Consider the following 16,076-nt stretch of genomic DNA (forward strand, 5'->3'; position numbering starts at 1 on the left):
ACAGCATCATATTTCAAAGAATATCTTTACAGATTTTATATAGCAACATGAGCGCCTCTGAAACTCGAATGCACGGGAGCGTCTCGACTAGCGGATATGTTCCCTTTCATGGTAAACACAACCTTTCAGTTCAGTTTTTGAAATTTGGAACATAATTTCTCTCTGCACCCTCCGAGCACGTTGCCCGTGTCAGCCCGCCATTACCACTGTGTTCTGTACAAAAACAAATGTTTGTCCATTTCCATAATCTGTGCTGTCAGCACCGTAAACACAGAAGATGAAAGCGGAGGACGCTGGAGAATCCCGTGTGGCTTTTCTGTGGTGAAAAGAACATTCCGCAGTGCCTTGACGTATTGTTTACTTCTACCTGAAGTTCAAACGAGCTTTCTACTTGGGCAGCAAAGTCATTCTGTTGGGCACGAGAAGAGCACTTCATGACAACATCAAAGTTTGAAGCTGCTGGAAAGAGTTAATCTTGATCAGACCAATCTGAGGACATCGTTTTTTTTTGTGACGCAACAGCTACGATTTCAGTTTCAAGTGGAGATGAAGTCACTGCTGCTGAGATAACGTGCTAATGTGTGGCAGATACAGAGATATACAGCAGAGGAAATATCGATATTCCAATCAGATGAGTAGTTCAGCAGCCAAATGGTCTTGTACTTACCAAGGCGCTGCAGCTAACATTGAACCTATGGTAATGTTTTCCCGTGGCAAAGGGATATTCCACTGATGCCTGAACGGTTACAATCAAACGAAGCTTTTCCAAATTACTGTTTCGGCCACGTCTTAACAGGACAGTACATGTTTCCGTCAGCCATCGTCATGAAGCTGACAGAGATAACTTACTCACTCAAGGAGTCTCTGCTATCTGTTGAGCTCCACACAGCTAATCACGAGCTCCTTCCCCGACCCTTAAAGGATGCCATAGATGCGGCGCGTTGTCCTCATTGGAATAACAGACTCCCATCTCTCCGTTAAGTGCTTTAAAACAAACTCACAAGCACACCATTTGCCCAGGAGCAATAATCCATCACTGCAATATTGAAGCAGGAAACAAATCTATCAGACTTTATTTGTTGCCTAAAGCCCAATTTTGTTCAGTTTCTGCCTCGAGAAATTCATGACGCTGCACACTTGAAATTGCTGAGTTCACAGCTGCTGTAGTTATGCTACTTTGCAGTCTTTTCGAGTACCTTTTATATGTACTATGCACTTTAATATCTGCCCTAGGATGTTTTTTTCCTAATTTTCATCCTGTATAACTTATTTTTTTGGTCAGCAGTTATGGGAAAGCGTCTTACTTTCAGGTATGCAATAATAACCACAGTATTTTCTTTCCATGGCCTCAAAAGTTCAAGCATATAGTTGAATATAGTTCAAAATGGGCACACAGTCTTTAACTTCTTGTTTTGTATGTGGAGTCACACTAAGTATTGTTCCAAAAACCATCAGAACAAACCTCATTCAGACTTGTTTGTTTCTTCTCAAACTTTGTTGGATATAGTTTTTTTGTGGTGACCGCTGGAATACAATTGGATCTGTTTTACGTGACAGATTAGCATCACAAGCAAATGAACACAGGCAATGCAGACTGAACAGCAAATGGGGCCCTGACAGTAGTTATGAATTGTTTGAAGTTCAGGATTGTTGTTTTAACTTTGTACAGAGACATTTGTTGCTTTGCATTGCATATTTTCTTTCACCAAGATCCTAAAAGATGATAAAGTCCGAATTATTAATGCTACTTATATTTGAAAGGGTAGCTTCATATCTTAATAATATAAGAGTGATTTAAAAAATTTTAAACAATGATTTTAATCTTTTTTTCTTTAATTTTTTGAAGTACACAGCTGCTTGGCTGTAGCAGTGGCTAAAAATATGTTTTCCATTTTATCCAAGTACAAAAGAAATATGCAGTCCTAAGAGTCCAGACAATCACTTCTGTACGGTATGTCCTGCAAAAAATAATTCAACACTGGAATTAGAGCTTACGGTAGTCCGTCTCGAAGGGTTCTACCCTCCTGTGCGTCCTTCTTCTGGAGTTTTTTTGTTTGAATCATGATGCATCGCGAAATACCACAGCCGGGATGATTGAGAGTCTTCCCAATATTTACATATCCCAGAATTCAAGTCAGACATATCTCAGTAAAAATCAGGCTTTTGACAGTGGGACAACTGCACAGAAATCATGATGGAGGGAGATCACCGAGGACAAGCCAAATGCCTGAACGCCAACATCCCATCATCAGATCATGAAAATTCTGGATGTGGGTGTGTAACAGGGCCGTGGTGTTTGTAGAGGATGTAGATTAGCTGGTGGCACTGCTGGCCTTTTTATTTTTATCTGGTTCTGTAAATGGCAATGAGTGCAGCATCAGTCAGTCACCCAGCCTCAACCCAGCCGGCGTGGTTTGGGACGAGCTGGACCACAGAGTGAAGTAAATGTAGCCAACAAGTGCTCGACATATGTGGGAACTCCTTCAAGACCGTTGGAAAAGCTCCAGGTAACGACCTCATAAAGTTTTTGAAAGCGTGCCAAGAGAAGCTTTGATCAATACTAAAGGTGTCCACTTTGAAGAATCCGCCCAACGAAGTACATCCAGGGGATTTTTACGCGGGTGTTTTTGTTCACAGCAGAAATCAAATCGCTATTTATCGACAATAAATGCTGAGTACTTTGCCAGATATTCTTGAGATGCCGTTATGTTTACGCAGTTTCAGGTTTCGTGATTTATAGAGAACAGATCAATTCAGTGCACATGCTCAGAGGCTGCGGCAGTGAAAGCTGTGCAGCACACAACAAGACACTCTGCACAGGCGAGCATTTCATGACTGATTTGATAAATACAGTATTTTGCTGCTGTTTGTCAGTTATTTCCTCTTTAATTTGCGAGCGTTCACGTACGCTTCATAAACATCGTGCGGTTGAGAATGACACACTGCAAAGTGTCATCTTCCAACTGGCAAGAAACTAATGAGATTAGTAGCACAGTAACAATTACACAGTCTTCCTGGCTTCAGCTGGCTGCTGCATGTTGGTAATTAATTCATAATATTCAGATTACGGCTTCACAAGCTAAATGATTGGAACGCCAATTGAATTTGAGCGAAACATTTTTCAGAGCTTCCTCAACAGTACAGACAGTTGAGTTAATGTGTCAAAGCAACTCTATGGTAATATTACAGCTATGTTAAACAAAAAAAAAGAAAAACAGGCTTAATTGAAAGTACCGCTTTAGAATAATTCAGGAGTTAATTTCTTAGCGAGCTGCTATATTCTTGGTTCTGCTGACAATCAGTTATCTTCCTTTTAGGAATTTGCACATCAGTGATTGCATCCGAACAGCTCATTTGGGCAGAACGACCTAAAGAAATAAACACAGCAAAAACAACTGAGTGGTCCACCACATAATGTTAGACACATTAAACTGACTAAAAACGAGGAAGAAACTCCACGGGTCTCTGCTTTACGCAGTTCACTCGGACAGTATTCCACAACTTCTGGGTGTTTAAATAGTCAAAACTTTTAACAGCTCCCTCTAACTCCCATTCAAACCTTCCGATGTGTGAAATTGCCCAGCGCAGCTCTAATTACACTGACTGAAAGCTATCCAGCTATGGTTAGTGTAGTTAAATTGCGTTAGGAAAATATACATTTTAAAAAAAAAGCGTTTTGCAATTGATCTTCAGTGGATAATTGATGGCTCGGGAGAGAGTGCACTGACGTCGTGAACACACCGACCGGCGAAAGCTGCTGGGTACAGATGCCGTGTGGACTCACGAGAGGGGAGACCACCAAGGAGAGGGAAGGAGAGGGGGGGAAGAGGAGGAAACTGAGAGACAGGAGCGGAGTCGACAGAGATGGAGAGATCTGGAAAGCGGAGCGTGCGGTGTGGTTTCCATTTCAGCTGTCATTCTTCTGTCATCCCAGGGAACCGGTCTCACATGAGCTGATGTTCGGTTCTCCACTGATCTTCCCATGGCTGCCTCTCAGCTCCGCTCTTTGCTTTTTCTGCATCACTCTCTCATCTTTCCTCTCATCTCCCATTACTCCTTTCTTTGCTTTCCCCCCTTAAAATTCTTGTCTCTTGTCTTTTAATCTTCTTTTTCCACCACCTCTTTTCGTCTTACCCATGACTCTTTCCCCTTTACTCTTTTCTTCTAGTTCCCCCCCTTCTCTGGCCTCTTCTCTTTTTCGTTTTTGTACCACATGTATTTTCCTTCCCTTCATTTTTCTTGTTTTCATTTTCTTTTTATCATCGCTGTCTCCTTATTTTTCTTTTTTTCCTTCAAAAGACACCAAGACAAGGTAAAACACAGGTCAAGCAGCACTTGTTGGCTTAAAGAGATATACAAAATATACGACCAGACTGCCATCAAAATGTTTTTATGCCACCTTATCTACTTAGAACAACACTATATATTGTGCCTGGTTGGATCTCTAAGGCCAATAATATTGATTTCCAGCACAACTATGGCGAGACCCGCAGCTCTACTGGGTGGCAATATTTATGACATTAAGTTTTACGACACCATGAAGTGGGAGTTATGATGGATGAATTGCTGTATTTTTGCACCACATTTAATGACCCATTACCAGGCGTTGATGTAACTACACTGTGTGATAATATAGATCAAGCAGAATCCCCAGTCTGGATTAGTGACAAGAGAAATCAATCAGCTAATAAAATAAACATGTTATTGCACTGCAAACATATATCAGTTTAGGATATTTTGATAAGTATTTGCCAAGTCATGATTGTAGTGAATATAATGAGGCTCATGATCCCCTTACTGTTCAAGTTTTTCTCACACGATTAACATTGCTAAGACAAATGAATCGGCCGTGTTTCAATGGTTTAATTTAACTGTCTTCAGTATTTTACTTTTCTCACTCCCCTGTTTTTAAGCTTCATTATCTATTTTTTCCTGTGAACCCCAGACTGTCGAAAGAGCACGATGTCAAAAAAAAAATCAACGGCAAATGTGCAATTGCAAAAAAATGTGAAGGATGGGAAGCTTGTGGCAATATTGTTACCTGTAATGGATTAACTGTTCAGTGTGAAGGGAACAGTGACCGAGCAGGATGCATCAATCCTTGAGCATCACTCATTTTCCGCTTGATGTCTCTACTCTCATGCTACTTCAGTATCTAAAACATAATTTCTTCCCTGAAGTTAATTCCCAAGCGGTTTGCATGATACATTCCAGAAGGACGGTGAAAACAGAGCATCCATTTACGGGAAAAGATCTGAGCAGACACTACTGATCATCTGAAACAAAACAAAAAAAAAAATGAAATAATCCAAAAAAAAAAAAAAAAAACATATCTTGCCTTTGCTTTTTCTCAAGCTTCATAAGAAGCAGATGTTTGCTCCAAAGTATTCATGAAGTTGTGTGATTATTACAGAGAAACGGTTGCATTTGTTTTTTTTATTTCTTATTTCTTGTTATGTAATGTTTGAGAAATTTATATACATACTGTACAGCTGAGGATTACAGCCTCCAAGGACTCTGTGAAATCTGGATCTGACAACAGCTTGTTTGTGCAGTAATCTCCCCCTTAACAAGCTTCAGGCACACAAGGTGAGATCATCGTGTAGGAGCGCACATACACATATGCACGGTCCCCGGCAGATGTGTGCACGCTTCCAGAATAGGAAGTCTGCTTTAAGTCAGGGCACCGCTCGGGCCGGACCAGTCTCACTGTGAAAACAAACATCCTCTAAGCTGTGAGCAATCCCGTGATTTAACGGCTTTGATCAACCAGTGAGGGCAAGGTCTGCTCGAGGGTCAGTGAAACTCTGAATCCAATCAATAAGCACATTACTCACTTATTTGCATCACACCCATGCACACAGACAAGTGGCGTAAGTGGAACATGTGTGCCTTACTCAGACTGCTTTCCCTTTTTTTTTTTTTTTTTGCTTTCTGCCTGAACTGTGTGCAGCTCTGTCACTTGCAGCGATCTAAAGCGATTTCCTTTCTACGTAACCTGAACGTAACGGCCGACTCAAGAAGTAACATGCCCAAGGAGATTTCCTCCACACCCAGCAGTTCTCCGCAGAAAGGAGGCGCACCAGTGGAGCGCACACTGTGGCTCAAAGTAGCATTTTTTTTTTGCATCTTTTTTGAACATCAAGATAGTGAATCCTCTCAGGAGGTTGAGGGGAGGGTTCCAGTTTGAACCCCACCCAGGGACTGCATAAGAAGCTTTGGCTTTCTAAAGTGCTTGCACATCGAGTGAACATGTTGAGAGTAGTTTCCACACCGGTCAGTCTTGGTTTACAGGTCAAGGTTGTGTAGGAAGCAGCAGCACCTATTTCCCAGGCACATATTAATTTAACTTTTAACCTTTAGAAGTATTTGCTATTTTGTTGGGAATACTCTGAACACTCATGGAGGTGTTCTAATCAGAAGTCTTTTTATCTAAACCAATTAGAGAAAAGCTTGTGTTGCTGGAAATTACTGTGACTTCATCATCAAGATATATATTTTTTTTTTTTCTTTTTGCATTGCTGTTTAAGCAGCCACGACTCAGTTGTTGCTGTTATAAAGAAAGTAAAAGTTCTTTCGAGAACAACTTGAGCAAGCATCTGCAGGACTCTACATATTACACCATTCTCAGTAGGTCAGCAGGTCAAACTAAAGGTGCTGTTTCCCCATTTCAAAGCATCTTGGCCTCAGATACTGACTCCACCCAGCCAAGCTGCCTCAGAGACCTTTCAGCAGATGTAAGACTTAAAAATCACCAGAGAAGAGGCCCGTCCTGCCCCCACTGCACTCATTAGGTCAAACCGTTCCTTCCAATCTGTTGACACAGACAGACATCAGTTAACAACTTTGCGTTCTTCCGTCTGCGTTCACGATGCAAGATCAAAACTTCATGGTCGATATTACCTAAAATGTTCCTCATCAGTCCCATGCACTTTGTATTCATGGTTTGCGAAACATCCCATGATTTTTGGATTGCCTTGTAGGTTTTTCATCTTTACCAGCATCAATGACCTCTCATAAGGAACCCACCCAGGGTTTGATGGGTGTGCTCCAACTTGAATCCCACCCGAGGACTCCAAAGAAGCTTTTCTGAACTCATTTGCAAAACATAAACAGATGGATGTCAAAGTATTTAATTCTGACGCAGGCATAGCCGGAGATCACCCCATAGTGCGTTTTAAAATAAGCAATACTTAATGTTACTGGTGCTCATTTATATCTATATGTTCTGTCAAAAATAGAGCGTTTTGACTTCATGCATAGTTTGGAATCAGTCAACAGAACTTTTTTTTTTTTTTTTACTGTTCATATACTAATAGAGTTGATAATCAATTATGTTTTTTTTTTCCTCTTGTAATTTAAAATTGCAGTATTCTCGTGGCGGTATACATCACCATATATACCAAATTGCTAAGAGGAACAACAAAGTGCATGTACACATTTCCATTACATATTACAGCAATCTGCTGGGATACGTTAGATTAGATTCACTTCTTACAAAACACTACCTTTCCTAAGACTCAGAAGTTGATGAGCCTCTTTGGACACGTTTATAAAAAAGATGATTTCCTATGTCAGGGGTTGACCTCCCCTGGTAAATCAGCCAATCTGGCATGCGGTCATAGAACTGATGAAAAGCTGTTTGTCAAGAGTGTCCAAGTATCGTCTGGTCGACCTCCAGTTGTGCTCATATCATTCTCCATATGCATTTGTTTTTCTCCTTGTAAATATCCCAGACAGCCCTCTCAGCTGTTTGGTCCACACGCCTGCTACAGTTCGTGTGAATGAACAGCAGGGTGCGCTGTGTTCGTGCGCTCTCGGAACTGATGCCTTCCTCTGGATGTATCTGTGTTGATCCCTGACTTTTCAGCGCCTCCCTTAGTCTCCTCATGGCCACACAGACAGGTTGACTTCAGCAGTCCGCTCTAATCCCGACTGAAGCTGTTTGAGTGTCAAAACTGAGGGAGTTTAAATGGAAGCTATTCCAGTAACCCTTGACTTAATTCAGTCTTCATAATAAAAACATGAATCTGCATTCTCAGTTAGTCACCATTGTACCATTCAGCAGTAACAGCAGATAGTCAATGAATCCCAATCCTCTCTCATCTAAATGACTGAAACTGTCAACACTGACTTATCTTTTGTTGTGGAATGACTTACTGTTAAATTCCATAATGCTCTGCCAAGAGATATTAACTGTTTGTGACGAGAAGCACTTAATGGATCTTTTTGTGTTTCTCATTGAGAACTTTTCCTTGAACAAAGTCTGATCAAGATGTCAAGATGATGTGATTATATGCTTAATAGTGTTATGTTATGAATCGATCCGTCGTGCTTTGCTACAGTCAGTGTACGTGAAACAACACATGTAACAGACGTGCACAGTTTGGAGAATTTCACCCCAACAACTCTGGAATAAAGATCTACGTAAACTGTGTTTACAATCTTCATCCTGATCAGGCTTTCATCCTCATTATCTGTCTCCATGCAAATAAAGCTAAATCTGTTCAGTAGCATTGATCGTATCAAATGCATGTCAGTGGGAATTCCCATGCCTGGTGTGCGTTAATGATATGTGATGAATCTTAAGCATTTAGTTGAAAAAAGAAAACATTGGACTGTGTTCTTTTGCAAAATGAAAAAACGAATGTGCGTCATATATGTTCTTTTTCTCATTTCCTTACTAGACTTCACAGACGGAAAGTTTTTAGTCACAAAATAAAATCAAAACTGTTTATGCACCCGGCTCCTTGGTGTTGAAAAGATACTCATCAAACAAGCTTTGAGCGTGCTTTATTATTATTTTTTTTAAAACAACATCATAGGAAAAGAAGCCGAACTCCTTTTTCCACCAACAGAAAAGAGGCCTTTTTGAGCTCGGTGGATCTTCACGCACTTGCAGTTCACAGGTTCAAAGAAAGTGCGAAACGTGCGTGATTTGAAAGACATGCTATCAGGACTGAGCTTCACTTAGCACGCGAGGAAGTAAAACTCTTGGAGCAGGTCGGTGCGATCGGACGCACTTCCAGACATATAAGCATTTCTGTAGCGTGAGACAAACACCTGACTGACAGCCTAATCGCTCCAGAAGCACTTAGAAAGGCTGTCAGGAGGGGGGGAGTTTATTTGACACAAATTGGGAAGGGAATATTTGGTGGTGAGAGATGAAAGAGAGTAGGAGAGTTTGAACAAGCCAGAAATCTCCATATAAACCACATATAAATATTGATATTGTAACATTCGTGTTTTGTAACAGTGTTGTTCTTTACAAGGCTTGATAGGCACGCAGTCCTCGCTCAAAAACTGTGTTATTGCTTGTTACGTCCACCTTTATTTACCAAGGTGTTTCATGGTTTTTTTTTGTCGATGACGTATTTGGCAAATTTCACGCTTGACGTGCGAGCTCTCCCGCGGTAACCGCTATCAAATTGGTCAGACACGCTTCTATCAAATTACGGAACAATTTATCGCTCCCTTGAAGACGCAAATTGCAGCGCTTTGATGCAAATGCAGCTGTGCGGCAAACAAGCCGAGGGAAACTGCTGCTGTGAAATGACACCTTTGCCCTCTAACTCCTTCTGTGCCCTCAGTTCAACAGTCCCGTCTTCGTCTTAGGTGGGTTGTTGCTCTGCAGAAGCGATGAGCGAGTGGCCAATCATTGCGATCGAGCAGCACTTGAAGGGTTTGTCAGGGATCTGATGTTGTTGTGTTTCTGGTCTCTTTTCCTTTTATCCGGCGGAAAGGTAGACGAACAACTCCAGATGTTATTTGTTAAGCCGTTCGCTGCCAGTTTTGTGCGTGCGTGCGTGCATGTGTTTGTGTGTGCACTTGCGTGTGCGTGTGTAACTGCCAATTACAGCTAGTTACAAGGAAGCCGTCTGCTTGAACAGAAGTGGATGAATTCCCAGGCAGCCCGTAGTGAAACCCAGAGAAAAGAGACCATTTAAGCTCAAGTGTTTACCTTTATAGGCTGAATCTGTGTGTGTGTGTGTGTGCGTGCATGCATGCGTGTGTGTGTGTCTGTGTGTACATTGGTGCGCTCCCCCTTCGCTGCCTTCCTCCAGTTTCCCTCCCGCCCCTCTCACAGTTCATCAGGTTCAGGATATGAGACTCTCTCAGCTTCACTTCTGTTTTAGTGCACGGCTGCTCCCACTGTAAAACACGGTGCCGTCGCTGCCTGGGAACAAGTTAAACCATCAAACCTGAAGCTGTATTTTGCATTCATTCCTGGGTGATGTATACAACTCAGTTGTCAGGACTGTATTTCCTTATTAGCTTGGTGTATCAACAAATTGTTAGCCCCACGTGTGTATTTTTTTTTTCTCTGCAGTGTTTTGAATGTAGTTTGGGGTGATGAAAATTGCTTCCGTGCCTCTAAACTCACATGCCGTTTAAAATTACACAGCCTGTTTTGACATGTGAATGAAACTTCCTGCCTCAGATACAAGGAAACTATGCACTTTGTTCAAGCAAATATTAGTTTCATAAAGAACAAGCAATACGGCAAATATACAAGTAAAATAAAAACAGACTGTATCCCAATATCTGCAGTCAGCCCACTGAAAAAAATCAGAAGTCTAATCTTGTTATTACAGTACATTTGGGTGGTTTGATACTATTGTGCCATGTCCAAGTGAAACTGTGTGTACACAGACTGTGCACTGACTCATTGTACAGGTAAACATGCTATCCCAAGCTAGTTAGTGTGGAAAAACTGAGAAAAAAAAAATCCCTTAACACTGACTTCCCTTAAATACTTCCAATTCTTCTGAATAGATTAGCCTTGCTGTTTTCCTCATGTTCTCAGAAAAAGAGAAAATCGCAAGAAGTCAGAGATTTTTCTTTTAATTTTCTTGAACTTTTTCAAAAAGTCATCATAATGTATCACAGGAACTCAATGTTGTTCGCCCGCATGTGTCTTTTGAATTAGCAGTCGCTTGCAGGTCAAAATCATTGGGAGGGTATTTATTTTGGCACGAATACTGCCTCCATGCCGGCTTTGAAAGATGCCCAACGCTACAATAGCACAGTCACGGATCAAATAATATATGAAAAGTCATAGCTATTTGTGACCTGTTTTCACGTGGAAGTATCTGATGTCTAATGGACGCTGAGATTCGGCAGTAAAAACATTATCGTCTTTGAAACACCTGTCCTTTCCATTAAGAAGCAGAGAAAAACAGCAGTGGATTAGCTGGAAGCGTACACACACACACACACACACACACACACACACACACACACACACACTAAAGTGTCCAGGCCTGCACAACTGAACTGATGACAGCAGGCAGGACTTCAAAAGGTGAGACATCCCATAACTCACATCAGTCTCCTGGCAATCCTTGATTTTTCCTACCAATCATAGTTTAAGAATGCTGAGGGTAAACAACTCCAGCTGAATGACAAGTTCCTCAGAGCTGTGGCGTTCGACCGGATCCCCACACTCTGTGTGTGGCGTGCTCTCTGCAGTGAACACCATTTTCCACAGTAAATAAGACACGAGTGAACTTAACCTGTGCTCATGTTTTGCATTCTGCGTGTGGTTTTCGATTGAAATCGCCTAACTGTCAGAAATGTAATAATCAGTAAATATTGGAACTGCAATACCACCCCATATTATAATACAGTTTTCGTCAAATTGTGCGTCTCCTTTCTTGAATTTGTTCCATCATCTCTCAGATCTGCTGCTCTACACTGTTTACAGACCCGACTCTGACCCCAACAACTTCGGTAACCTTTTAGATTCTTCCATTTCTGTCGAAGATTCTTGAAAAAAAATAACTGTAGTATCTGAAGTTCCAACTTCTCCAACAACAACAACAACCCCTGAACGGTCGGAGTCTGGTTTTCGTCTTCATCGCAGCACAGAAATAGCCGCCGTCAGAGTCACCAGCGGCCTTCTGATTGCAGCCATCTCTGGTCGTTTATCCATCCTCCTCCTGCTCCTCCTCGATCCGAGTGCATGTTTTGACACCGTCTCCCACTCCATCCTCCTCGACGTATTGGCATCCAGGGGAGTGTTCAACACACCCCTGCACTCATTCAAGTCATACCTCTCCGGTCGCCCTCAGTTTATTCATATATTGTTCACATCTGAGCCATCTCTCCTCCGCTGTCCCTCCGCTCTTGACTGTCATGGCTGTCGGCCATATTTTCCCACAGATACACTGTGAATTTACCTGTTCTATTGATTGTCTTAGGAAAACTATTCCTCTGCAATTGACCCGTCTTATAGCCAGTTAAGATTTATGACACAGTTCAAGATATCCATTCTGCTTATCTGAGCAGTTTTCTCGCCATCCCGAGTACTTAGGTCAGCCGACAAAGTTTTTTACGCATCCCATGATCCACGTTAAAGAAAACATGTGGGGATCAAGCGTTTTCAGCTGCTGCCCTTGAACTGTGGAGTATTCTCCCCCTCCCAAGAACAAGCGGACCAAACCAAAGAGCAGCTCAAGAGAATGCTGTAAAATATCTCTTGGAATATGGAAAAATATGGTCCTGTTTTTATCAGTTTTATCATCATTGCATTGTACATTTTTAAGTATGAAATTTAAAATATGAATTTTCGTATTCATTTCTATTGTATTGCATTGCGAAGAGCCTGCACTGTACAAGAGTTGTTTCTAAATGTTCCTCTTCAATAAACTTTGACTTGACATACTGGGACCTGCCACAGAGCAGCACCCAGGGAGCAGTCTGCAGTTCAGGGACCACAGTGGCGGCGCAGCAGGATCAGCAGCTTTTATTCCCCCTTCTTAAATTTCTTGTCAGTCGACAGATTTAAACCACAAGTTCTGTTTTCTAAGTAGTACACCACCACTGCCCAGAGATGGGGGGGGGGGAATACACCTGCTTGCTTCAAGTTCCCATTGAGAAAGTCTGAGAGAAGTGAGAAACCAATCCGACGTCACAGCATTTGTGTATTTAACAAGAAACCGTATTTCTTACTTATGCTCACCATAATAAACCAAACTTAAGCTTTTCAAACTTTTATGAGCTTCATTTAAGTAGCTTAACACACTCATGAAGGTTTTTGTTTTCTTTTCCCTGATGCCCTAGTCGTTTTTCAACCATAATCCCAAATGTAAACTTTACTACTTCACATAAATTCACCACTAATATACGAAGAAAAAAAAAATACTGTAGCTTTTGTCCTTGTCTGTTTGAAGGGTCAATATTTTGCTTTTGCTTATCATCACTTGTCTGGTCGGTGCCTGAAAAACTGTTCAGACACTTGGCGGATGTGCACGATCGTGTGCGTTACATTTCTAATCTTGTCAAGGAGATGGAGACATTTTTAAAGCTTTAAGACAGGTTGGATGAGGATTTACAAAAATTGGGGGAGGTAGACCTAGAGGTCAGAGGAAACTGTTGGAAAAGCCTGTGCGCTCAGCCTGCAGGGGAAAGTGGGTGGACAGTGAATGAATAACACTCTCTTCCTCAGCATCCATCCACTGTCAAGGTGCCCTTGGACATCGGTCTGTAGGAGTGAGGTTGAGCGCTGTGAGTGAACTGCATGCGTAGCGCTGTATGAATTTGATACAGAACGTCGTGTTCTTTCTGCCTTTTTTCGAAGCAGGTGTGATCCAAATTCTGATTGCCGCTCTCAGATGTATTCGACCATGTCTGCATCTCATCATGCAGTCAGTAAAATCTCATTGTCACACATGTTTGCTATTTTTCGGGGATTTTTTTTTTCTTTCTTTTTTTTTTTTTGTTATGACTTCTAATGCTCCCCTCTGTAACATTCTGCCCTTCAAAAAGGCATAAAAGTCGGTTCAATTTTCCTCCTCCGCACCGCAACGCTGTAAAACAGCACCCGATCTCACATGAACAAGCCCTACAGGTACATAATGTACTTTAAGTATGCGTTGCGGTACAATAAAGCGACGCTCATCTGTTTTATGTTTGGTGAAGATGTGTGTTTACCATGCGGCACTGAGCTGGTGTCAGGTTGTATTATCTGCCCTATAAAAACAGACATAACAGGCGGATTCCCGTGCGGCGTATGTTTAATTCAACCCTGGCAAAGTGAATCGTGTCCTTATCTTACCTTGAACTCTCCCATTTGAATTCACTGAATCATATATATTTCGTTGTATCGTTTAAATGAAGAAACATGTCAGATGCCTGTAGTTTAGGCAGACCAGTTGGATCGCAAGTAGGCTGAACCAGTCAGGTAATAATATAACACGTAATGACGGTAATGACAAGTCCAAACCTTTCCCTCGGTTTATATTCAATACAGAATAAGGACATTCTGATATTGGTTGTATTTAGTGAACTGGTTTCACAAAATGTGATATGTCATAAAAATAGTCTAATATATCAACCACAGTTTTTCTGTCTAAACTGTAGACCGTGGGTTTCAAATACATGACCCATTGGGAAAAAAATGTGCTTATGATGTGATTATGAAGTACAAAACTATTTTCTATTTTATTTTCTTTGAATTGCAGCATTTAAGTGGGACCTAATACTCAGACCTGAGCTGACATATGAGTCTGTGCAGCAGCTATATAAGCCTTTATGTGTGTGTGAGGCTGCAAGTGGATGTATTTACAATGTCAAGTTATTGTTTTTTTCAACACATTTTAAGTAGGATTATCTCAAAATATCCAACGTAACTCAGAGGAATGTCTTGCTGTCTTCCTCTCTGCTGCAGAAACTCTTTTGAGCTTCGTTGATGACATCTTATCTGGGGCCAGATCTCCGTGTGTGATGTTAGGGGACATCCCCGACCTTCTGTCCTCCTCCATCAGCATGATCATTCGCTGCCTGGAGCCCGACACCACGTACATGTAAGTGAGCTCTCTCCTTGAAAATGTTAAGGAAATGAACTTTTTGCAAATTACTATACATCGATGGACCGTTCAATGAATCAGTGTGTGTCTGATGCTGATTCTAAACAGGAATGTCTAATGTATTGACTGTGGAATAGTTTGAAAATTAAGATGTAGAACGTTTGCATACTGAGAAATTTCAGCGGGATAATTGTGCAATTGATGGACATCATCGTCCCACAATGCATTGCAAAAAAGGACACAGAGGAGCTCCTCACAGCTGGAACAGATTATAGTAATTGTAAATGTGGCGAGACGGCTGCAGAGAGCTCATAGAAAACAAACAAAGAATCATCTTAGGAAAAGCATTTAGTTTTCTGCTTGTGAAGTTTACGGAGTGGTGTCATTTCACGGTGTGATTGATGTCTTCCGTTCCACAAATCCCACCGTTTCCCGGAGGTTTTAAAAAACAGCAAGTGGATTTCATGTGTTATAGCTGCACCTAAGATTAGTATTGTAGTCTTTGTATGCACGAGACTCTCGTGTGGGACTGACTGGGTTTGACATGTTCACATTCAGACTTTAAACACTGAATCATGGCTCAGTTACACCAGGTCGTCTTCCGATCTTTCTGGTCATGTCCTCCATCTCACTCATGTAAATAAAGTCCAGAATACATTATTTTGTGGAACTTGATAACAGTGCTGTGGCTATGTTGAAAACAAACGGTACACAATGCTATTTCCTGTGACATTCGCAGCCGTTTTATACACACAGATCAAACTGAAAGTGAAGTAATTTTTCAGGTCACAGGAAATTTTTCTCTAAATTTGCTGAATGCTTCAGTTAAAAAGAATTACACATTGTGCGTGCCTGCAGTTTGACTGTGACATGCCGTTATTAAGTTGTGGTTGTTTCTTCAAACACACACACAGATTCACAGCTCTCATGTGCATTCGCACACATGCTGACGCTCTTCCAGGAGAAGAGAAGCAAGGTGGAGATGGGAAAAACGGAGAATTAGGAGAGAAAAGACAGCCAGCAAAGTGACATCAGGATTTAGGTTTTGAGGTAAAAAAAGAAGAAATGTTATGTGCAAGTGAAAAAGGGGACTAACCACAAAACAAGAAGAAGTGAAGGGCGCGGGGCCGTCTGACGGAGGCCCTTCAAACAGTCCTGACGTGCACGGTCTGAGCGAGCAGCTGCACATGCCCTTTTAATCCCCGCATCAGCAAGACTCCTGCTCTCTGCATCCTGTCTGACAGCTCATTCATCTCTCCGAGCTGA

General features: G+C 41.6%; 1 protein-coding gene across 1 annotated transcript in view; it reads left to right on the forward strand.

Annotated features, from left to right (window-relative positions):
• The window catches only part of astn1 (astrotactin 1), a 337,883-nt gene that overhangs the window by 309,540 nt on the left and 12,267 nt on the right, over positions 1–16,076 (forward strand). Inside the window, 1 exon segment of the mRNA XM_030115287.1 lies at positions 14,672–14,807. Within this exon segment, the coding sequence (XP_029971147.1) occupies positions 14,672–14,807 (136 nt within the window).

Source organism: Salarias fasciatus, chromosome 18 (assembly GCF_902148845.1).
Source record: "Salarias fasciatus chromosome 18, fSalaFa1.1, whole genome shotgun sequence".
Classification (NCBI taxonomy): Eukaryota; Metazoa; Chordata; class Actinopteri; order Blenniiformes; family Blenniidae; genus Salarias; species Salarias fasciatus.